Source organism: Polyodon spathula, chromosome 27, assembly GCF_017654505.1.
Source record: "Polyodon spathula isolate WHYD16114869_AA chromosome 27, ASM1765450v1, whole genome shotgun sequence".
Lineage (NCBI taxonomy): Eukaryota > Metazoa > Chordata > Actinopteri > Acipenseriformes > Polyodontidae > Polyodon > Polyodon spathula.
Window position 1 is genome coordinate 8,003,288 of NC_054560.1, and position 25,000 is coordinate 8,028,287.

The 25,000-nt window shown below is 44.5% G+C and overlaps 2 protein-coding genes across 2 annotated transcripts; both read left to right on the forward strand.

The window, feature by feature from the left end:
• Positions 1–2,295: 2,295 nt before the first annotated feature.
• Positions 2,296–11,418, forward strand: LOC121301198 (yjeF N-terminal domain-containing 3-like). Its single transcript, XM_041230341.1, has 6 exons — positions 2,296–2,309; positions 2,673–2,781; positions 5,474–5,584; positions 8,625–8,738; positions 8,980–9,130; positions 9,717–11,418. The coding sequence occupies exons 1-6, from the start codon at positions 2,296–2,298 to the stop codon at positions 9,911–9,913; spliced, it is 696 nt and encodes a 231-aa protein (XP_041086275.1). The 3' UTR covers positions 9,914–11,418.
• A 1,010-nt stretch (positions 11,419–12,428) lies between these two features.
• Positions 12,429–24,995, forward strand: LOC121301199 (cartilage intermediate layer protein 2-like; the record flags this gene model as incomplete). Its single annotated transcript, XM_041230342.1, has 9 exons — positions 12,429–12,611; positions 16,858–16,950; positions 17,837–18,106; positions 18,865–19,050; positions 19,893–20,051; positions 20,379–20,699; positions 21,212–21,320; positions 22,055–22,212; positions 24,295–24,995. Coding segments are annotated over exons 1-9 (2,061 nt in total), but the record flags the coding sequence as incomplete, so codon positions are not given.
• Between the last annotated feature and the right edge of the window lie 5 nt (positions 24,996–25,000).

The window sequence follows — 25,000 nt, forward strand, 5'->3', positions numbered from 1 at the left end:
TGAATGATCCCGCTGCTATTAGTAGAATTGCAATCAAAGATGTGAAGCTATACCCTCAGGCCTGGATTTTAAAAGTGCGGCAGCATTTAAAAGCACAGGTCTATGTGTGTGTGTGTGTGTGTGTGTGTGTGGAAGAGAGAAGGGAGTTTATCAACAAAGTGAAACATGTTCTTTCTCCTAATCTGACAGCGAGTCCTGAAACACGGCTAATCTGGTGGCACCATCAAAGCGTCTGTTTTTCCACAGACTCCCGGAGTGCATCAAAAGCAAATCACTCTCAGAACAACACAGCACCCCCCCCCCCCCCCCCCCCCCCCCCCCCCCCCCCCCCCCCACCACCTCCCCCCCACCCCCCCACCCCACCCCCCGGCCCCAGTGCTGTGTCTCCCGGCCCCAGTGACGAGCAGTCTGGTACAGTGCAAAAATAAACATCACGCTGCAGATAAAGGCCAGGGAGATCATGCAGAGCGTGGACACTCTATTAGGAACAACCAAGAGCCTGTGATTCAGCAGTTTAATACACCAGGAAGGTGTAACAGGATTGCCTGTGCAGTATGTAAACTGTCAGCCTGCTGGTGTTAAAACACGAAGAAGAAGCGACGGGCTAGTGGCTGCCCTGACTAGGCGGAGGGCATGCCAGACTGCCCCTGACCATTTATCAAATCAGCTTTGGGATGCGCCCAGTTTATTAGGAATGTGCGAAATGCTCACCGTAAAAAGCAAATGTTAACTGGTTGACCGTTCCTCTCAGCACACAGAGGAATATGTTGATAGTGCTGGGTATAGAATCAGCACACAAACTCTGCGAGTCACATATCCCCAGCGTGACAGAGGTTCACAGTTAATGTGGGTACAGCCAGGCTATATAATAAGTAATTCATGAACTATTTAGAGGGGGATAATATGCATGGTTTCAGCAGGGCACATGCGTGTGCGTGCAATGGTTGTTTTAGTTACTTTGTAGTTATTGTTTGAAGGGTGTATTGATTTGATCAGGGTGTTTTTTTTTTTTTTTTGCTGGCCGGTTCTTAGGACTTCTTGAAAATTAGATGTATGCCTGAAGGGCTCTATCCTGGTTAAATAAATTTGAGTTTAGAAGCACTGTGAATGTTCTCAGATTAAAGATAAGGGTGCATGCAAGTGTGGGCTTTCTGAGAGGGCTGAAATTGGTCATCTAATTTTTCTGACTTGGATACAATCTAATTTTCTCTCTCTCTTTCTCTCTTGCTCACTCGCTAGCTAAACATACCTTATTACATTTGGGTCGCCATGGAGACAGACACTAAGGAGAGAGAGAGAGAGAGAGAGAGAGAGGGGGAGGGAGGATGCAATTAGACACAAAATGAATGTCTTCAAGATTCGGAACTCTTGGGTTGGGGTTTGTATAGGTGCTGCTCAAGGGAGACCGGGGACAGTTGTAATGTTTTTTATCGTTCTCTCCATTACGCACAAATGATTTGAGCTAGACCAGATTTTGATAAAAACAACTTACATCTGACCTCTACCAATCCCCATAGCTGTCCTGTTTTAAGAGCTGATAGAGAGATGGCAAGAGGGCTTGAAATGTAATGTCAAATAAAAATGTTCACATGAGGACATTTTCTTTTTTTTTTTGTCCTACTTTTTAACATGCCTAAAATGATAGGCCTTTTCAAGAAAGAATATGTCACTCTGTCACAATTGTGATACATGAACATTTTGTTTCCTTCAGTGCAAGATTCATGTGCCCAATTATAGTTCAGCTGATGATGTAAATTGTAACACGTGTTACAACTGGCCCCAACACAGGGAGCCGTTACTAAATCTCGTGTTCCAGCAAGAAACAACAAAACTAAGAGCAAGCAATTGTGTCAATTATAAGTATAGAGATCAGGGATGAGAATGCTAAAAGCCTGGATCCATGAACTGGGTAACACAGGGATAGATCACACAAAGAAAACAATGTACTTCACGAGGTCAAAAATCAAACTGAGCACGTGCCCAGTGAGTGATGGCACTCTAGGTTGTTTGTGATTGGAGAAGTTCAAGTTGTTACAACTGACCCCAGTCTCCCCTGTGCATCGCATGTATGTAGCGCCTGTCGTGTCATTTAAGGTAAGCATGACACCGAGAAAGTGACGCCAGCGTTTAAAACAGAACTGGAAAATTGGAATTCAGAGCGGAGTTAAGACATTCTGCGCAGAACTCAATCCACTGCTTCTGCAAGATACTGGTTACCTCATCAGACCCTACATAAGAACTCATTCATTGATTCTATAGATTACTCACAGAATTCTTTATACCCTTATAAAGACCATGAAGACTTGCAAGTACCATTGCATACATTAACAAAACAACCCAAACAGACTGCTCATCCCAGGAGGGCAGTACTTTGCTTTGCCAACAGCAGGTAGCTCCAGAAAGACGCACCTCCCTCTCTCTTCCCTACAGTTTGAGCATTGTCCACTAGGGGGTGGCAGAGATTGCTCAGAGTTTGAGCTTGGCTTTTATTTTGTTCAGTTCATCATGTTGTGCGATTTGATAAGCAGCCCCAATTAAAACACACAAGATGAATCTACAACACGCTCCACTATCGTCGGGGTTAATCTCTCTCCATGATCCCCCTCTCTCTCTCTCTTCTCTCTCTCTCTCTCTCTCTCTCTCTCTCTCTCTCTCTCTCTGTCTCTGTGCAGTAAGAAGGAGGCGGCTGTCATTGAAAAAGAGCTGCTGAAGGAATATCGATTCGGGCAACAGCAGCTCATTGAGATCTGGGGCCACGCCTGCGCGCTCGCCATCAGCAAGGTAACCAGGCAGGCCAGGCAGGCCATAAAAGTGTTTTTTTTTTTAACTTTAGACAATGCTGTATCCCTTTGAAAGTTTACCATGGTGTCTTTGCAGTATTCCCCTATGCTGTTCCTATGGTTTACTGTGCATTAACCATAGTCTACTTTGTCATATTTATTAATGTGCTTTATGGTACTATGGTAACTATTTAAAAGGTATTTTTTATGGGCTGGATGACAGCTCTACCCAGGATCCATTTAGAAATATCAAAATACACTTCTCAAGTTCAGTGACACGTGTTTGTTCTTTTAGTATTTCTAAATGGATCCTGGGTAGAGCTGTCATCCAGCCCATAAAACATCAGTTTAAATTGATTATCATATGAAAAGCAAGTGCAGTAAAGCACAGTGAAAGCATGGTGATGCGTAGGTATGGTAAAGCATAGTGAAGTGCAGTGAAAGCATGGTGAAGCATAGGTATGGTAAAGCATAGTAAAGCACAGTGAAAGCATGGTTTCTTTTAGGGTAAGATGTCCTGGAACTGTGACAGACTCGTAACGGTGGCTGGTTGATCTGTGGTATGTGATTTATAGCACACATTCACCCTGGCACTGCACCGCACCGCAGTGATATACTGTATTGTATACGAGGTTCCCGGCTTCCCCTCCTTTGGTGACCCTGCAACCAGCAGCAGACTCGCTGAGACGGGATGTGTTGGTAATTAGCTGAGCCTCCAGTTACCCTATTAGCAGGCTGCTGTCTTTCTTAACAGATGTGGCCACTGAGCGCGGGCGGGCAGGCAGGCTGCGGACAGCAAACGCAACAGAGGTTGATCAGAAGGAGGCGTTGAGTCTAGAGGGCATCAAATCCAGCTCTCCTGACCGCCGCGCTGGGTGGCAGCTTCGCTCAGTTGCCTGTGGGGAGGTCAATGACCCCTGCAATCACACACACAGTTTTCTCTTAACCTTTATTAAAGTTGGCCCTTCCAGTCCTGTTAAACCTGGAGTGGAGATAGGATGGCCCTAAACCATAAGTTACTATTTGATTATTTGGGAAACATGGGGGTTGGACCTTAAACAAAAGCAAACCAAAAACAAAAGCGAGATCCATAAACTCCATGGCTTGGTAGGAAAGCATGCGGGTCATGTGACCGACCCCTTCCTCGCTGTATGGAAGACTGTGTATTTACAGAAGCAGGGAGAGTGTTCCAGAGGCAGTAGGAGAGCTGTTTAAAACAGGCCTTTGTTCTCTTAGGACAGCACGGGACCTTCCATCGCTTTATTTCAATCATAATAAATGAGCTGAATAAAGCAAAAAACAATTAGACACTTGCCCTTATTTCAGCAGGAATGTTACTCCAGCTTAATTCCTACCCTGACACCTTCCTGCCTGTAGTAACAGGAAACAGGAAGCTAATGGTAGCCATAAATCTGGCGCTGTGATTGGTGTTCATCCTTCACTGAACAGGTGGCCGGCAGGAAGCTTGTGCGTTCACGCAGTCGTTATTTCTGTAGGAATCTCATCTGGCTGGGGTCAGGGGTCGCATGCTACCAGAATAAACCACTGCCTGATGCTTCTCTTTCTGTTCTGAATGTGCATGTTAAACTTTGTCAGTTTTATAGATTGCTGCTGTAAGACAAGTGGGATCTCTCAGCCGTTACCTTTCAATGGTTCTGCTATAGCAGGACGTGGCGCGGTTTACAGAAACACAAGTCACAAAGGTTCCCACTCACATCACAGCCTTGCCACTCAACAAGTCAGCCTGATTTAAATACAGGACCTGAAAACAAAGAAGTCAGAATCCACTATAAAGCTCTAACTAGCTAGTCATGGATTTATCTCTTATCTGCTTATTGCTTCTGTTCAAGCAGAAAATGATTTATAAAGTAATTAGTTGAATGTTCTTTAATAGGGGCTCCTCATAACAAAAGCCCTAACTGTCAGTTGAACGATTCTGTCCCCTGGGAGTTGTGGTGGTGATAAACACAGATGGGATTATTTTTCCACTGTTATTTTATTTTTAGACACAGTCCAAGCTCTGCGTGGCTTGAGGTACAAATAAAAATACATTCTGGTCGAGTCATTTTAGCCTCCAAAGCTCCTGTCTAGGTATGGTCTGCGATAAACTGTAGAGAAAGAGGCACAGCCACTGTAGACAGCTTCACAGTGCAGTATTATTGCAGTATACTGAATACTTTGCATGTCTCAATACATCAAACTGTATTGTAGCTACAGATTAAATTAAATTATATATACAGCACTGGTAAAAATTATGGAAAAGATATTTAGTGAGCAAGTCGTCGAAGCGAAGTTGTCCAGCATCAAACTCCCATCCCCAGCTGTGCTGCTTTCTGAGAGAAAGGAGTAAGAAAGGGGTCTGGAAAGGACTGAGGAAACATGGACAATATGATCCCTAGCCCTAGCCTTGCTGTAAATCATTGGTCGTTTCCATTATTTAGTCCCATAGCTGTATGTCCATGTATTTCTGTTTTTATTGTCATGTAGACAAGATTGTTCTGGTTAATGGAAAAGCAGCTTACTGTGCTAATTGCTAATGCAGGTGGGAGAGACGGTCTCAGGTGAGTCAATGAAAGGAAGGAGCAGTGAAGTACCAAACTTACAGGACCTTGTGGACCAGAAAAACAAAGGATCCCTCGAGTAACAGTCGCATGCTCACTCCCACCCCATTCTTTCTGTCTCTCACTCTCCAGGCGTTTCCTCTGAGTGCCTTCTCTAAGAAGCAGCCCACAGTGCTGGTGATTTGTGGCCCGGAGCAGAACGGGTCGGTGGGTCTGGTGTGTGCCAGGCACCTGCGGATCTTTGTAAGTACCACCCCCCCCCCCCCCCCCCCCCCCCCCCATTCAAGGGTATTATTTTTAATTACCGGTTTGTCACTTCTATCCGCAAGTTCTTCACAGTGTTGCCAGAACGTTTGACCAGGCTAGTGCAGATTATTGACAGAGCACCAGATTTGCTGAAAACTAAAATCCACACATGAAAGGTGAATTTCTAAATGTCTCTGTGGGTCTGTTTTTGTGCGATTACTGTAGTAAAATGCAATGGTGTCGCTGTTGTTTGACAGTGATGCTACTGTAGTGTAATATTAATGATAAGAATAGGGGCAGGGGCACCGGAATTGAGCTTCGCACAGTGCCACTGTGGGACAAACACAGCCTCTGCTTATCTATAATGCATAATACTTACTAAACTTCCTTTATTATAAACTCAAATCTATCAATTACTTCCATGACATAACCCGACCGCATGCTAGAGAAAGAGGCGAGAGAGACACCTCTGTCCTGACCTCGGTACCCCCTGCCTCCCTGCCATTCAGTCCTGGGGCTCGCTCAAGCGGAGCTGCATAATGAGGGCTAATGAGGGTTAGTTTGAAATGCCATCCCCCTCCGGAGGCATGGCCTGGGGTCAACAGTGCGGGTCGCTCATCGCACAGTTTGAGGAAGGCTTTACCTGTCAGTGTTCAATCCCCCGCAGGCTCTCTCACTGACTAAATCAAAGACGAAGAGCTCTTCTTATTAAGATCTTCCCTTATAAAAATAAAAGTTTACCACGGGAAATTTGCACTGCAATTATGCAACATGATTATACCATGCATTTACGAAAGTTTACTATGGTTTGCAGTGTTTTGTTTTTTTTTAAATATGTTTTACCATACCTTTTAATAACTTGCCACAGAAAGATACTAAACAGCAGCAGATTATCAAAACACACTTGTGCCTGATCAGACCACACGGTCCCATGAAGTGTTCGACAATCCACGAATCCCACAAGGAGAGCCAAGAGAGGAGAGCAAAGAATGTTTTATCGGTTGTGTTGCTCTGGGGCCGTTCCACGGCAGTAAACCTCCTAGCAGGACAGGGGCTGTTCGTTCCTGGTGTCCCATGCAGAGAGGGGCTGATTGGATGTCAGTCAGATAGTTTGACATAAAAGCCTCAGGCAAGCTTTCCGTTAGCAGATGTGCGGTTTTCCTGAGCAGTTGCACTACAGTATGCACACACAGCGCCCGCAGTCTGTAAGTTATATATATGGAATTCCAAACTCTTAATGCGTGTAACACACCAAGCCTCAGATTCTGTGGTATGTAAAAGCTGCATCTCCCTGTAGCAGGACAGGCTTTGGTACAGACCTGAGAGTAACTGTTTTCTCTGCTGAAAGAGCTTTTACAAAAGCATGGTGGCAATGGGCAGCAGTGTGCGCCACATGCTCTCGCAGTACAAATGCAAGCAGGGTTTCTGGAGAGGGGCTGGACTGTGTTCAGCAGGAGAGGCCCGCAGGCGAATGCTCTCATCGCTCAGCCAGACCTCCGGACTGCTCGCTCTGGGATGGGATGATGTCGTTCCCGTCTCTTCATTATATAGCGCTCTCCGGAGTCATCTGTTCTGTATTATTGACTGCCTGACGGCTTCGAGAAGCATATCAAACAGCGGCTATAACAGAACAAATCAAAGCCTACAGTTTGTTGATTGAGGGTCTGATCATAGGTTTGCTTTTAAAAAGCTACACAAATTGTAGGGTCAGCATGGGCAGCCAAGCTTATACTCTGCACGGATTGTCTCTAGGGATTAAGGTTAGGAGGTTAGGACTCAATAACAAGTTTAGTTATAAAATGAGGAAAAGTTTGCCCCAATTCCACATGTGGAGGCGCGTTGACAATGCAACTGCCGTGTCACTCAACGCATGCCATTGCAGTGCAGTGATTCCATCTTCCGTCATGTAAAGAACAGCCCAGTTCCAAAAAAAGTGTGTGCTACATATGGCGAGCAGTTCTGTTTTTTTAATCATAAAAAATACAATAAGTAGGTTTGGAAATCCTGCAGCAATACATCTATTGTACTGTACTGAAATGAAAACAAAGAAATGTGGAAGAAACGTGTGAATCGTTGAAGAGACAGAGTCAAGCCAGAGGGTTGTTTTGTCCTCTGATCCGCGGCGAAGGGGCAGCCGGCCCTGTTGTGTTCTTTGGCCTATATAGAGGTGTTCTGATGTGCAAATTTCAAATACCAAAGCGACAGCTGATTACATTCAAAGCCAGCCAGGATTTACTGCCTTAGAAAAGCGTGGGTGTTCCCAGAGCGAGGAATCATTAATCACACGCATGTTGACGAACCCAAAAGGCTTGTGAGACGAGAGAGTGTAGATCATACTATACTGCTGCCAAGGATGCCAGCTTCACACAACGGACCTCTCTGTGAAACGTGTCTGCACATCCTGAGACACATGTGCTCCAGGACTTTTAAGAACTACCAGAAGTTAATCAACAGCGGGTGGGGCACAGTGAATCAAATTTGTTAGCGATTATCTTTTTTTATTTCTTTTTTTTTCGCACTAGTATCCATTTACCCAGGCCAGCCACACGCTTTACCTTTCAATGTTGAAGAAAAAAAATCTGCACAGGCAGTATATGCATTGTACAACTAAAGCACATGGAAGTGCTCTTAAACTTAACTGGGTTATTTGCATGGTCTCATACCAGCTCCAAAAAAACCAGCATGTGCTTGCTGTCTTGCTGTTGTTTGACAGGGGATGTTCCCAGTTCACTGTGGATTGGAGCTCACTGGGGAGGCAATCGATTTATATCAAGGTTTTGTGACATTTTGTTATTCATCCATGATAAAACAATCACAGTTCTAAGGTATGATAAACGCAGAGAAGTCTTCTGACTGTGTCTTCTTCAGCTGAAACGTTTGCCTGCTTGACAGTTCCTTATGGTTTAACATTAGGTATTCCTTTTAAGAATACAGAGATGCAAGCTTTATGTGCTGGTGAGGGCTTGCTGGTGTTGTAGCCCATGTGTGAAAGTGGTGTTGGTCTCTCTCTCTCTCTCTCTCTCTCTCTCTCTCTCAGGAGTACGAGCCCACTATCTTCTACCCCAAGAGGACCCAGATCACAATGTACCAGGACTTTACCACCCAATGTGAAAAGATGGACATCCCCTTCCTCTCCTACCTGCCCACCGAGGTGAGTGACTGCACGCATACACACACACACTGACAAACGCACACACACGCACAGAGGAAACAGGGTGTGACATGTACTCACAGGTTGGATCAGGTCATCCAAATTGTCAGTTTCCTCCTTGTGATACTTGCGTCACTCTCAAATACTTTTTAAGAATAAACCATTTGAACAGCCGCTCGATTTCTTGTGTACCTGAAGGAGTTACATCCCTAATCGACGCCTGTCTCTGTGCGTTTTGCAGGTGCAGTTGATAAACGATGCCTACAACATTGTCATTGATGCCATCCTGGGCACAGAGTCGGACCACGGAGAGGAGCAGGAGCCCTTCATCAGCATCCTCAGCACGCTGAAACAAGTGAAGATCCCCATCGCCAGCGTGGATGTGCCCTCAGGTACAACCCCACTGGCACGCCCATTCACATAAGCAGAGGGGCCGACAACGTCACCTGCACTTTTGGGAAGGGGCGGGGATCCGTGTCATTTTCATTTGTATGTTTAAATGCTTTACACACTTGGGGGGGGTGGGGGGGGTGGGCAGAGAGTAGCCTACTGATGTATGGGAACTCATTGCAACGTCGAAGACACTAAGAAAGACTTTCCTGTAGTGCTCAAGTCCCGCCTCACAAGCCAGTATTTCTTATATGCAGTACATTATGTGCCGGACAGGGCGAAAAAAAACTGTGAAAATTGTGAAAAGGAATCGAGTTACATAAATAAAGTAGCTTTCATCATTTTCCTTAATTCTTGGACATCACGGAGTTGGCTTGTTACGTTTCTTTTCGTTTACCCAGCGAGAGCCAAAGGGAAATGCATTTGTATCCGTTGAGTCACACGGCAGGGTTTAGCAATGGGGAGAAATTGCTACAAAGCTGTCTCTGATGTGACAGACTAGGGCATTAACCCACATCGCCCCCTGGTGGTCTAATGAAACCTCTCTCTCTCTCTCTCTCTCTCTCTCTCTCTGTCCCTGTCGCACAGGGTGGGATGTGGACAAGGCGAACGCAGACGGGATCACCCCTGAGGTCCTCATCTCCCTGAACGCCCCCAAGAAATGTGCAAAGGGCTTCTCCGGAAAACACTTCCTCGCGGGACGATTTCTACCATACGATATCCAGAAGAAATTCGACCTGAACCTGCCGGAGTTCCCCGGGACCGACAGCCTGGTGGAGCTGTAACCCAGACACACAGACAGACACACAGACAGCCGTGTATATAGATCTATTTAACTATGGATGAATTGAAAAAACAGTAGCTTTTAAACAGATATATGCATTTTGTATTTTACTGTACAGAGGCTGTGCTGTACAGGGTTCTTTTAAAAGACAGGGACACCATTGCGTTCAATGTACATCAAAGTTTATGCAGTTTTGATTGGCTAATCACTTAGACAATACAGTACAGCAATATACAATGCAAGTGAGGAGACACAGTGGGGTCTAATGATCTAAACTGAGGCAGCGAGGGTGACTGTTGATTTTTAGCTCTAGGTTGGTGATAGATATATATAGATAGATGTATACACACTACTGCTGAGGTTAACCTATCAGAAAATACAGAAGCATTTACCAACAGAAATCTCCATGTTGACCTATAGAGGTAACTCATGCATTCTCCAAACCTCAGAATGTTTACAGAAATGTCATTTCTAGCTCTGCGCAAAATGCACAGCTGCATTAAAACACAACCTTCATACTGCTTATTTACTTCAAAATAGGGATTCTTCTGTTCCTTTTATTCAGTCACGCTGGCTAAATGCAAGCAGCACCACGCATTATTAAATACCCTGCGCTCACGTTACAAAAGACCAGCTCGATTAACCAGCAGGGGGTGCTGTGGGTCTCAGTGCTATGATAAACAGCTTCTCTGTGCATGAAAACATGTTAATACATTTCTGTAGTCTTATCGCATCCTAATGGCTTCAAAACACACAGTTTAAAAAGCTTTCTGCAGCAGCTGCTTCATGCAATGTAACACTCTGTAACCCTAAGCAAAGGGTCAGGCTGTATTGTGGAGATTTCTTTTCAAGACTGCATGGCAAATGAGTGCATTGCTCACCACTGGGCAAGGGGCAAAACCAAGCAAGAAGAGAGTCTGTGTAACTATGACCTGCTTCATCAAGAATAATATTGCTTTAATTGTTGTTGTTGTTAGTATTTATTTTTAAAAAGCACAGGATAATCACACACTACTGAGTAGCATATTTCATGTATTTGTATATGATTAAAAACAACAAATATATAATAAGACATAACTGTTAATGCTTTCATTTTAGTGTTGCAAAGTCTGCTTATGAACAGAAAAGCAAAGGGTCTGCTCAGTGTCTCCCCCTTGTGGACACTGTGTATATTACACTGCTTTCCATTCTGTGCTGAGCAGGGTGTAACAGCTGAATTCAAAACATGAGGTTTAAAAGCAGGGAGGGGTGCATCAGAAAAGCAATGGCAGCAGTCATTTCATATGCAGGGGCATTGCACATGCAGGTGGTAGTTCAGTTACCAGGCGTGTTTCCCTCCGATGGAAAGCGACAGTTTGGGATCCTCTTCAAGTCTGTCAAAGCAGTGCTGTGCCTCAGCCAGCAGTAGTGTGCAGCCTGTCCTCCTCTTCCTATCTGTACTGAAAGTGTTTTGAAATAGTGAAAGTGAGATCACGTGTGGAAATAAAAAGTTATTCTGTGACCCTGTTTGTTTGTCTGTCTCTTTATTTCTCAGCTTCTGGACAGCAGCTGCGCTAGATGCCTGCTGCTTGAATTTTTTTAGTTTTTACATGGGCACATTTCTAGAGCAGGCAGAGCCAGGGCGGTGGAAAGGTTTTCCGGAGCGAGGCGCTCAGACACAATGTCTGCAGGCAGTTAGGATTCCACAGTGTTACTGAATTTAGCTGAAAAACAGACTGTTGGAGTAACAGAAACCAGAAACACTCATAATTATCATAAAAATAAATAAAAAATATAAAAAAAGGATTTTAAGCAAGGTACACTTTTAAGTTCCGGCACACAAAGAGAATAGTTTAGATGATGAAGCTAAATTATTAAAAATGACATTTGGAATCAATAAAAGAAAACAGCAGCACTGGTTAAATGTATATACTTTGCAACTTGAACGAAGCATGTGAATGCATGCACTCGTGTGCTGATCATGACACACTTCAGTTGCTTACATCACTCAAGCAGTGATCTTACATATAGTTTTATTTTGCGGGCTGCACAGTGCAATGTAGTCTGCAGGTTTTAATGTCAGTGTGGGGCATATGGGTGCGCTGGTTTAGAATGTATTGAAAAGCTTAGCTTAGCAAAGCATATTAAAAGCATTGGGGAGATTGGAAAGCATGGGGCAAGCACAGGGAGAATGTTGATTTAGCCTGGTCCCTAACTCAGAGCTAAAACTTTTTCAAGTGTATCAAATTAAATTTAAACATATGCGAACCCACAGCCCACAGAAAACCCAGGCACATTTTCTGAATAAGTAAGTAATAAGTAAAGTTTTAAAAAAATACAAAGCAGGTATCCCAGTGGTTCTGTCAGAAGTCCAGACAATTGAATAGTCAAGCTGTGATCAAATGAAAATAACAGCCTACCCACTCCCACCCGAATCCCTCTCAGTTTCTCTTTGGAAACGATTTGTCCAAAAAAAAATGAGAGAAAGACCAATGGCAAGCTAGGGAGGATTGGCCACGAGAGCATACTTTAGCGGAGCCTGGGTTCAGTGGAAACAGACTGCAGACACACTTGTCAGCCCAGTGCAAGGCAGGACAGCTGGGAACACAGCAGGCTCTGGGGGACACACTCGAGAGGCACAGACTGCAGAACAAGCATGCGGCAGTGTGAGAAAGTGATGCTCCTTTTACCCACCTTACTGGCTATTGCTGGGGCGCAAGGTAGGTGCTGTGATGTGTACATGTAATAATATCACTGCCATAGAGATCCTATCCAATTGTAAATGTCCTGTGACCTTAAAGAGCCCATTTGGAGGAATTGAATTGAATTATATTATATTATATTATATTATATTATAGTTATCTTTTACTTTATAGTAAGCTATTCATAAACTATTTATTTAAAGATATGACATACCCCTCACCACAGTTCTTGTGCACTGTATTTTGACCTTGCTTTTCATATTGTTATACTATGCATTTACCATCATTTACCATGGTTTGCCATGTTTGTTAAGCTTTACCAGACCTTGCTATAATTTACTCTGCTTCACTGTGCTTTATTACACTTTGCTGTGCTCTTAGTATGGGGAACTTCTATAAGGGACAGCCTGGTCTCTGATACAAAACAGCATACCAGTAACACATTTAAACAAATCTGAATCCTTATCAATAATATGATTGTTGCAGAGCAGCTAATGCATAATTATATTCTATTATTTTATTATTAAGTTATTATATATTAACTAACCACAAAGGAAAAATTAAGGCTTTTTATGATCACCTCTTACAAAATATATATTCAACATCAGCACTGTAAAACTGGATTTTGAAATACAGACACTAACTTTCTAACCTTTTAGAATTTATCAGAAGACTAAGCCAAAGAGTTTGAAATGAATATTTGCGCTGAAGTGAGAAGGCACTCGCGCTGTACTAATACAATACACTGTCACACAAGGACGATATACACATGATACAGAACTCCATCACACTGACCAAAGCACACACCAGCGTTACTTTCTCTTGGGCAAAAATATCTCGGCATTGGTTTGTTTGTTTATTTTTGTTTGTTTGTTGTTTATTTTTTTACAAAAATCTTAAGCAACAGCAGTCATTAAAAAAAAAAAAAAATGTAAACGCATTAATAATTAAAATATTTGTCGGTCTTTATTACAAATGTTCTGTTCATTTATTTATTTGTTATTTATGCTCCTGCCCGAATGGAAATGAGACTCCTATTGCATAGCAGTTTGATCCATTCCAGGTTTTACTATGAGTTTAATAAGAAAACACCTGAGCTTGTTACCTGTGCACAGTAGCTAATCAAGTTCATAGTGAAACCTGGAATGGGTAAAACTGCTATACGATAGGAGTCTTATTTCCACCTCTGAGTTACTATAAAATCAATAGAACATATTTTCCAACCTGTGAACATAAGAAAACGGTCGCCAGTCCAGCAGACTTATTAACTTGACCTATTAAAAAAAAAAAAACCCTTTTGCTTTCAATCTATTGCCATTTTCACCTACAATTAAATTTTTTCAAACCACACGTGCTTTTGCATTATTGCCCATATAGTACATTAGTTGTGTCTGAAAAGTTTGATTCCTTTTTTTTTTCTGCCTGGCTTAAGGTAACGTGCCTCAGAGGCTGCAGCTGCAGATGTCTTTAGCTCCTGTAGGGAACAGGGGTGTGTGGAACAGACACAATAAGAACATGTTAACATTTAGATACCTGATGATTGGAAGAGAAGTCAAAATGTTAAAATCCAAAGATAGAGGGAAACTTTATAGTACTACTTGTAGAACGATTTTAGAATGCCCAACTATGACTCTGTTTAACACCCCCAGCTATGTTATAGCTAAAGCTTTGTGTCTATGCAGTGCGTCTTAAAATACAGCAGCAAGTCATTGAATGGCAATAAATGCAATATTAGCGTGCAGCGCATATAGTACAAATGCGTGGAATCCGGTCCCAATAAACTCTCTGCCCTCATAACCAACTAGGTGAGATTTAGTGGTCTATTAAAATGGTCTCTTTTTAAAGTGCCCACGCACCCGCCTTTATTTAGCCACACACAAGCAAGCACGGTGCTGAGCTGGTGCAGTTTTCAGCGGCAGATTTACAGCTCGATTGTTTTTCTAGGGTGGCCTGTGCTCTGATTATCATTCATCTTGTTCTACGCCAATTGTCAGCAGGGCTCAGCAGAGTTCACAAGCCTGGCTACAGCAGAGCAGATCAAGCTGCTGAATGTCCTTTGCGGTCAGAGTATCACTGATAAACACACTCTGTTCCAGTTTCAACCATTCAAGCTAAGCTAGAGAGATGTCACACTTGGGTACGCTAACAGCTTCCTGCAAGTAGTGTTGAGAAGTTTCCATCTCTCTTTGGTTTTTAACATTTTGACTTCCCTCCCAATCATCAGCTATCCAAACGTTGACATGTTTCCGATACTCTGCGGCACGTTTCCTTAAGCCAGGCAGGAAAAACAAGTGATACCTTTGTAGGAAGTGAAGTGAAAATGGCAACAGATTGAAGGCAACTTTTTGAATAGGTCTACTTTTTGAATAGGTCTTCTACTGATTTTACAGTAACTCAGGCTCATAGTAAAACCAGGAACGGATCAAACCGTTATGCAATAGGAGTCTTATTTCCATCCCTGAATACGGACGGCGTGCTGCTTAAGCTGTGTCGCTGTGCTTCATTCAGTCTGTCTATCTGCCAGTTAGGAGGTATTTTTGCAGTGTGGGGGGCTAAGTTGTAGTTTTCCACTGGGGGGCTAAGTTGAGACCATCAAACTCATCACCTGTGAACCATGCCGGAAACAAAACAAGTAAGCACTGTGAATGAACCGGCTCTACTGCCCAGCTACCCCACTTAGCTGCACACATTTCAAGCAGCAGTATTGATACAGCACATGAGTTTCAGAACTTGCTCTCATGAACACTCAACTGAGCAGAGCCAAACAACCCAGGGGAGACCAGAACCTTATAAAAGGGTAACTTTTACAATTCGCTTTTTATTTTTTTTTTTTTTTTTTTTGCATGTATTTATTTAAAAGGGTATATTGTTTTAGGGTATTGAAGAAGCACAGATTCACAGAGTCGCATTTTCTCTTTAGTTTAAATAAATGTGATTCTGCTTTGAAAGCATGTTAGGGTATGAAGATCCCAACTATGTTACCCGGCGCTTGCACAGCTAAATAAATGTTTGCACTGGTAACCCTTTTCTGCCTGCTTAAAATACAAACATGAAAAAAACCTATTAAAAAACACAGTGTGTATATAAGCAGCCAATAGAAGGCTAAACTCTGCTGCTTTTTGCATTAGCTATTTTATTATACAGTGACTGTGCCCTGCATGTTGAAACTGTCATTTCCAGCTCTCTTTGACTTAATGCCATTTCCCCATCTTTGCTTTGTATGTGCCACTGTAAGCATCTTCTGTTCTGTAAATTGCCAAGCAAACCGATTAAAAATTGGGGAATGCAATCTGAACGATCCTGCAGCCTTCACCGTTTGCAAACCTACGGGTATTCTCCAGTTTGGGGCATACTGAAGTGATAAGCCTGTACTGTCTGTAACGCGGCAGCAGAACCATTCTGAGTCTGAAGTCATGTTCAGAGCATTATTGTATCTATATTTGGAAGCCTGGTTAACCAGCCAGCCAGACACACACAGAAACACATTTCACAGTCAAAAACTACTGGTTATATAAACCAAACACGGACACAAGTGTGCTGCTACTTATTATTATTACAGATTACCACAGCTGGGCTTGTAATTAACTTAAGAAAAGAAGTTGTCACGGATATCACATTCTTGGTCTTTCATAACACGCTGCATCACAGGTATATAGTGGAATAAATATGTAATGCAGAGATCAAAGCAAACCACACAGCACTGTACTGGCAACTCCAGGAAAGAGATCAATGCTTCCAACTGTCTGATCTAATCACAAAAAAGTGACCTGTGCAAAACATATGTAGTAGGGTATAACATATAGCTGCCATGAAGAGACCACAGATCTATGACATGCTCCCCCTGCTTTGCAATATGATTCAACCACCCCATCGCCAGCGCCTGCTCCTCTCTCTGCAGTCTCACTGCTCACTACTGCTCTCCCCCCCTCCTGGAGTATCAGGTGCACTGCTTAAGTCCTGTTCCAAAGATGAACCGGCTTGAATATGCTTTTCACAGCCTTAATCTCAATTCGGTGAGAGTCGTGACAGGGAGACTCAGGGGCTTGTTAAATAATAGTACAAGACTTGCGCACGCCACTGAGGAGCGCCTCCACGTCCCTGAGCTTGCCGGGTAAACGCCGGGCACACTTGAAGGGTCCCTGCTGCTACTGCCTGCTCCCTCAAGTCTGTTGATTTTACTGCGCTTCACGCTGTACCAGCTGTCTCTCTTCAGCGCTCGCTTCAATCCCTGCGTCTTTCCTTCCTCTCTCTCTCTGTTTCTCAGATCACACCTGGGGGAACTCGCGCTTCTCAAAATGGAAGGACAGGGGGGGCAAGAATCTGGGCTACAATGACCTCCAGGAGATGCAGACCTCAGGTAACCCTCACCTGATCGATGCTAGGGCAGGACAAGCCTGTGAAACTGTGTGGCAAGGGTGAATGAAGGATGTTTACCAACTCAGCCAACGCAGGGTACAGAGGAACAAGGGGCTGATAAAGTGGAGTACATTTGACCTTGTGTAGAAGAGATGTATGTTCTGTACCTAGAACAACATCAGCTTCACACACACACAGTTAGATAAGAGATAACACAGGCACTCATTAGTGCTACAGAGAAAATCTACCTGAATCCTCTCCTGACGACAGACCATCGCAGCACCTGAGCTTTCTCCCTGAACACTAGGTAACTGATCACTGTGTGATTTCTGATTAACACTAGGTGTTACATTGTTGTGTCAAGCGATAATGTTTAAGCTGTACGTGTGTAACACTTGAATATTGGAATCTATAAATGTTAGCTTACTAACTTAGCGACTGGTGTTGTGCACCCTCATTTACAGACATCAAATCAGTTTCCTTCCAGTGTCCAGTGCTGCCCACAGACATATCTCGGGCCTGGGGCAAGTTTTTAAGTCAGGCCCCTGATGCAAGTCAGTTAAATACCGAAGGATCTGGTTGGAACAAAGACCAGCAATGGAATGGATTGGAAGTCCCGGGGTTTGCCTCCACCTGGTTTAACCCTTTCATGCATGACAACCTCATATGGGAGACTGACAAAAAAAAAAAATCTCTCTACTAGTCTTTACATGGTTATATATGGAAGATGCAAATGCATGACAGCCTCACACCAGGATGCCATTGTTCCACCATTTAAAGCAATGACTTTTTTTTTTTTTTTTTTAAATGTTCGATGAAAATTATATTTGTCATGTGTTCATGCATGAAAGGGTTAACACCGTTGTCCCTAACCCTGTCCCCTTCAGGAGTGACGGAGTGGACGTCCTGGTTCAACATCGACCACCCAGGAGGCAGCGGGGACTACGAGCGCCTGGAAGCCATCCGCTTCTACTACCGCGAGCGGGTGTGCCTGCGGCCCCAGGCCATCGAGGCGCGCACCACGGACTGGGTGTCAGCGGGGGACACCGGCGAGGTGGTGCACTCCAGCACGGACAAAGGGTTCTGGTGCATCAACAAGGAGCAGTCGAGGGGCAAGCTCTGCTCCAACTATCACGTGCGCTTTCAGTGCCCTCTAGGTACCAGCCTGAAGTGACCTGCCTTCCAATATGACTTAGCATGCCACAGCAGAAATCCAATTACAAACAAACACCTTTACAGAGGTCTGTGTACACGAATTCACCCAGCATTTATATACCGAACTTCTAGTAACACCTACAATAGGTAATGCGTTTATCTAACTCCTACGAGTAATTTCCACAAAGTATCTTTATCCCTCTTCTCTGAATGCTATTTCGTGTCTGTGTCGTCGTTGTTGATGCGCTGCTGCTGTCGTCTTCGTCAGCATTTTTAGTAACCTTAAAGAAGTAGTTGGTAAAAGAACCAAGAGGACAACTGAGTGAATCAGAGAGTAGTGTGGGAGATGCGACTCATTTAACTTAGTTTGCCTATTCTGGGACTCAACTACACCCCTGCTGCTGATACAAAGTAATACCAACACCACTGTATGTGTGAATAAGAAAAATAATTTACTGGACTTATTATTAAAGGCTGGACCCAGGCATTGACTGCATGCATTCCTTGATTTATGAACCTAACCGTGAGTAAAGTTACAGAGGCTTCTCATTCTGGAAAGGAAACGTTTCAGCGTGCATCACAATCCCACTGGTTTTATTAAAGTTTTACATTGCCTCACTGACGCATCTTTAGAAATTCTAAAAAGAATAAATCCGGCCGTTATGACTGACAGGCTATCGTAGATCCTTATTTTGAGGGTCCGATTCCCTGGTAAGGTGCTGATGTCAGGTGTGTGTGTGTGTGTGTGTCCATCCTCCAGCAGAGCAGTCATACTGGAGCGCGTGGACGGCGTGGAGCGGGTGCTCAGCTACAGCGTGCGGCAGTGCCGGGATCCAAGCCCGGGAGAGGAGCTGTCTCAGTACCAAGCCCCTGGGTCCACTGCGCTTCCCTGTGTGCGAGGGCAAGCCCATGGAGAGGAGGGAGTGCGCCACGCCTCCGTGCCCAGGTATTGCAGCAGGGACAAGCAGCAAGCCCAGAGGTCAAACTCAAAACAGAGTTCCACAGAGACCAGACATCGGCCCCTGCTTCTGCTCCGTCCCTGGACAGTACGCCTGTCAAATAACAGTGTGGTTATTCAGCTGTTCGGATTGATCTCTCCACAGAGGAAGATTGTTTCATTGGTGTGGATCGGGCTAATTCATCTTTCTCAGAGAGACAAGGGAAGAAACAGCTGCTTGTGTGGATCGCTGTTCTCCAGACTGGGAAAAGCAGCGATTGTCACAAACCCAAGCAGCTGTTTCTTCACTTGTTTCACTCTGAATGGTAAATTACCCTGATTGTCAGTGCCTGATTTCACATGCATACATTCTAAACTTTGAAACGTCTGTACTATTAGAACCCCAAATCGTTGTGAAGCACAGTATTGACTTTCCTTGTTTCTTGATGGTTTTGTAGGATCCAATGTGGTCTCCCCTGAATATCTTCCTTCACTTGGCTGGCTTGTTAACAAGCTCCTCATGTCAGCAGGTTTCAATCAGCCTAATCAGAATTGAGCTTGTCTTTCATCTGAAGAGAGCTTTGATCTGGCAGGCACAGAACATGTGTGCCGTGCGCTCTCTGCAGAGATGCATGAACCCCTGCAGCGCTGCTTCAATAAAGACCTCCTAGCCATCGCCCACAATGCCCTAAGCGATTACAGAAGTCACCCTATTCGAGAGGTTGAAAATCACAATGGTCACAACAGCTAAAACTATTCCAAACTGCCACACACTAAGAATGTGTTTGGCTGCAATCTGATGTCATAGTCTTGCTTCATGTCTCTATCTGCTTGCTTGCTTGCTGTCACAGAGGCAACGTGGGGTTCCTGGGGCTCCTGGTCGGCCTGTGCTGTGACCTGCGGAGGGGGACACAGGGTCAGGCGCAGGACCTGCGGGACGGCCTCTGATCGGAAGCGGTGTTTCGGGCGTCGGGTCGAGGTCCGGAAGTGTGGGAAGTCTCCCTGCTCAGGTAGTTATTAAACAAGGAGAGGCATTTTATTCATGGGTGTGGACTAGGAAAGCATGGGCCAAAACATTTGCCCTCTCCGTTCTTTAACCAGGAATAAACCCACTTAGACCAAGGGCTCGTTTACATCAGCAGCTTCTCTTGCATAAGACCTTTAGCTAGCCGCCTAGAGGTCCGTCCAGAGATTTCGTTTTCCCTACTAACCTGGTTTGGGGGTGTTTCTTTTTCCTCTCCTGAGCTCACCAAAGCGAGCGAACAAAGGCGAGCTGAATGGACTTTCCTCATTCTGGAATTTCTTGGGTTCTCATGTTTTTATGTCTGTGTTTTCAGCGTGCCGCCGCGTGTGTCAGGAGGGCCGCGTGAACGACGACTGCAGCAGCTGCGTGTGCGACGGCCATGCCCTGGTCGGGGAGGTCCGTAGCCAGCAGGGGGCGCCACTCCCAGGAGCTGTGGTGTCTCTGCAGGAGCGTCCCAGGCTGACACTGGCCAGGACAGACGAGAGGGGGGCCTTCCGAATCCAGGGGGTCTGCTCCAGCTCTGCCTCTCGAACACTGTTCACCATCCAGAGGGAGAAATACGCCACCCTCACCCTGCCTGCCTTCAGTAACAGCACTGGGATGTCCTGGATACACGCCGTGCTGCAGAGAGCCGGTGAGCCCAGCAGCGGTCCTTTATTTTATTAGTAAAGAACAGTGCAGTGTGTGTGTCTGCTGATAATTCACCTCTAGGGTGAAAACATCAGCATATAATACACACAATACAGTGCTCCCTCGCCGCTACACCGCTCGCTAATTCAGTAACGGCAAGCCTACGCTGACACTAAATACTTTTAGAAATAATAAAAAGACGATTTGGATGAGGGCCCTTCACCAATTCGCGGTTTTCAATCATTTACCATTTTATTTTATCAGATAGCAAAACACCGCACAGTTTAATAAAAGGAGAGCACTATACAGACATGCTGCTACTTAGACCATTAAAACACGCTGCATTGTCAATGACATTCTTGGAATTCTTTGTATTTGTTCCCCAAAACACTAAAATGCTGAACTGTAACTGTCAACATCTTGCTCTTGACAATAATCCCTTTTTTTTTTTTTTGCACTTTTGCACCAAAGAATACAATTGTGGTCCTCTATTAAAGTTTTTCTGCTCAATTCCAGAGAAGCCATACATTGTGAAGCACCCAGAGACTAAAGTGCGTTACGAAGGCCAGCGAGTGACCTTCTGCTGCCTGGCCACAGGGATCCCCGTGCCAGAGAAATACTACTGGTGAGTAGCGGTGTATCAGTGCACGATGCATCGGGAGGGTCGAAACTACAGCTTCCAGACGACGCGCTGGAAGCAGCTTAAACAAATCAAATCCCATTGCACTTAGCAAACAGCAAAGCAAGAACTACACCTTGATCAGACACCAGCAGTCTGAATTAATTAGTGACCACATTTTTTTTTGAAAAAAAGTTGTACAGTGTGTCTCTCTATTTGTACCTATGGTTATCGGTTGATTATTTTGAATACAGTAAACACGTTAATGTGTCTCGTTGTCCGCGTTCTTTTTTGGCATTCTAATTCTGCCAACAATGTTGCTGTAATTGTAATTATAATTATAACTGGTCCCAGGTCTGGCAGAAACTAAAATAGTTTCGAAATGACCCGCTGAAGCAATTGCTCTGTCTGGGGAAACGCTTTTGAAAGATGGACCCAAATTCAGGCAAAACAGCATGTGAAGGGAATGTCCTTGTTTGGCTGACCGCTTGAGACACCCATTCATGATACACTGCACTTTATAGAAAGGCATTTTAACAGTGGGAAGGACCATGCGGCTCCCAGCACCTTGCTTGAGCAGAAACAGGTGTGAGGGGCCACTGTAGCTGCAAGTGTTACTTAAATGGTAATGCATTTTTCGGAAAAGTTTATTAAATCTAAAAATTGAATCCGCTACAGACTACAGTGGCTGCCCTGGCACTTTTAAAACTGTTTACATTTTGGAATCCCTTCCTCTCCAGGTACCACAACGGGACCCTGCTGGACAGACAGGTGTACAAGTACGACGACAATCTGCTCTTGAGGGATCTCAAGCCCCTGCAGGCAGGAGAGTACCATTGCAAAGCCAGCAATGAAATGGGAGGGATCAAGTCTTCCCCAGCCATGCTCACCATCATAGGTAGGTGTACTGCCCATAGCAAAGTAAATGAAAGAACAGTGGAAGGTAAAGTGGAGGTAAGTTATGCATGCCAACTGATTGAAAATCAGTGCTGTTAAAACCAGTGATTTATCGTTTGAGTGCTCATAAGAACATAAGGACATAAGAAAGTTTACAAACGAGAGGAAGCCATTCGGCCCATCTTGCTCGTTTGGTTGTTAGTAGCTTATTGATCCCAAAATCACATCAAGTATCTTCTTGAAGGATCCCAGGGTGTCAGCTTCAACAACATTACTGGGGAGTTGATTCCAGACCCTCACAATTCTCTGTGTAAAAAAATGCCTCCTATTTTCTGTTCTGAATGCCCCTTTGTCTAATCTCCATTTGTGACCCCTGGTCCTTGTTTCTTTCTTCAGGTCAAAAAAGTCCCTTGGGTCGACATTGTCAATACCTTTTAGAATTTTGAATGCTTGAATTAGGTCGCCGCGTAGTCCTCTTTGTTCAAGACTGAACAGATTCAATTATTTTAGCCTGTCTGCATATAACGTGCCTTTTAAGCCCGGAATAATTCTGGTCGCTCTTCTTTGCACTCTTTCTAGAGCAGCAATATCTTTTTTATAGCGAGGTGACCAGAACTGAACACAATATTCAAGATGATCATAATAATAAGTGGAAACCCACAACTGTTTAGTTTGCATCCTTTGCAAGTTTGTCAAAGGGAGCACCTTGCTTGCATTAAGCTTGCTTTGCCTGGGTGGGTTTAGCTTGGAAATGCATGCTTCCATTTTCTGCTAACGTGGAAAATGACCGGCCCAACACTGCACCCATTTTATGATAGAAAAAGCACGTTCGTGTGACATGTAAGATTTGACTTGCACTGTTGAAATGCTTTCTGTAACAAAGTCATTCTTTCACCTGTCTGAAAAAGGAACCATTAGCGAAAAACATAATCAGATTACAGCAGCGCATTACACCAGATATAAATGACTGAACAGTGTAGCTTGCAAGGTGTGGTCAGATAACTATGAGTGAGATAGTTTAATTGAGGAAGAGTTGTTTGTCAGACCCCTTTTGGCAAAACCATGGAGTGTTAAAAAGCAATTTACAAAACGTTGTAAGACTTTACGGTATCAGTGAGTTCACGAGCTAATAAAACTCATTACCTTATGGGAAGACCACCCTGGCTGCACAGAGAGCTCAGAAGCACGTTTACGCGGCAGAGCCCTCAATTATTCATCGTACTAAAATCAAAGCGTGCCCACCACTCTTTCGGCGCTTGTTTTCCGAGATCCAGTTTGACAGTCGAGGGCAATCATGTGTTCCACACTGGTGTGTTAAAGCAATCAGCAGCCTGCTCTGCAGAAAGGATTGGTTTCCTAGTTAATGTTAAATAGGTCCCAGTGACCAAAATAACACAGAGCTTTTTCTTCTTTCCACAGCACAGGGCAGTAGAGCTATTAGCCCATATTATATGATATGCCCACTGTGCCTTGCTTTACGTTTACTCATAAGCCATAAGTTATTTTTGGCCGTCACCTGATCACCTGCGTATTAGGCTGTGACTTTATACTGACTGTAATAGTGCCAGATAAATTGTTAAAACAGGGTGGGGAAAAAGTAAGTAATCTCCAAAGAGGCTGTAAATCTGGATTATTAGCTAGTGAAATGGCTTGCCCAGTCCACCGCTACAGTGATCCCTAAAAAAAAAATTTATTGGCCGAAGTGGTTTGATGGGATCGGGAGGGAATGCAAAACCAAACCAGGGGATAATAAAAAGCTTAAACGTAACAGAGTCGTAATTAGCGATGTGCTTACAAGAATACAATTTTGTTACATGCCTGCGAAGCAGCTTCCTCTGTTTCGCTGCTCCTGTTGTCTATATTGAATACAAACAGAGGGTTATTCTATACAGGTGGGCTATGTAGTCAACACTCTCCTGGAATTGTCTTTGTTCCTCAGTTCATGAGGGTTTTTTTTTTTTTGTATGTTTAACATCTGCCTGCTGTCTGTACGAACGTTGTAACCAACCTCTATTCCCCAGGGAAATGCATAAATAAAAGCATTCATTAATACACCTGTGCAAACTTCTTTGTGTCTCCCCAGGCAAGAAACAGCCAGCCTGTGAACCCAAACCTGAGGACTACCTGATCAAGCTGCCAATGGACTGTTTCCAACCCGGGACTGATTCCCAGTACTACAACGCTGGGCACTGCCCCCACACCAAGTGCGCAGGGTCACTGAACTTCGACCTGCGCTGCAAGGACGGGGAGGACTACTGCTGCGGGGCGAAGCGCATAGAGACGCGGGAGATCGACTGCGGCCAGTACACGCTGCCCATCCGAGCCGTGACCGAGTGCGGTTGCCAGAAATGCATCCAGCCCAAAGTTCTGGTCCGGGGGCGTGTGGTGGCAGCAGACACAGACGAGCCTCTCCGGTTCGGGCACATCTATATCGGCAAGGAGCGAGTGGGCATCACAGGCTACAAAGGCACCTTCACCATCCAGGTGCCACCAGACACCAAGAGACTAGTGGTCAAATTCGTGGACAGGCTGCAGAAATTTGTGGACACGGTCAAGGTGTTCCCGTTCGATAAGAAGGGAGGGGCCGTTTACCACGATGTCAAAGTGCTGCGGAAGCAGGAACCGGTAGATATTGACTCTGCTAAAGCCACCACTTTATATCTAGGAGAGATCAAAGGGGAGGACCCCATTGGTCAGATTGTTATACCACCCAACTCTTTCCACAAGGCCAATGGTGAGGTCTATCAAGGCACTGTCAAGGGCAGTGTGACTTTCCTGGACCCCCGAAA

Bases quoted from the DNA above. Each gene is read 5' to 3' on its own strand.
- LOC121301198 (XM_041230341.1), top strand. The intron at 2,782-5,473 runs GTAACCAGGCAG...CTCACTCTCCAG, and splicing joins GCGCGCTCGCCATCAGCAAG to GCGTTTCCTCTGAGTGCCTT. The intron at 8,739-8,979 runs GTGAGTGACTGC...TGCGTTTTGCAG, and splicing joins TCTCCTACCTGCCCACCGAG to GTGCAGTTGATAAACGATGC.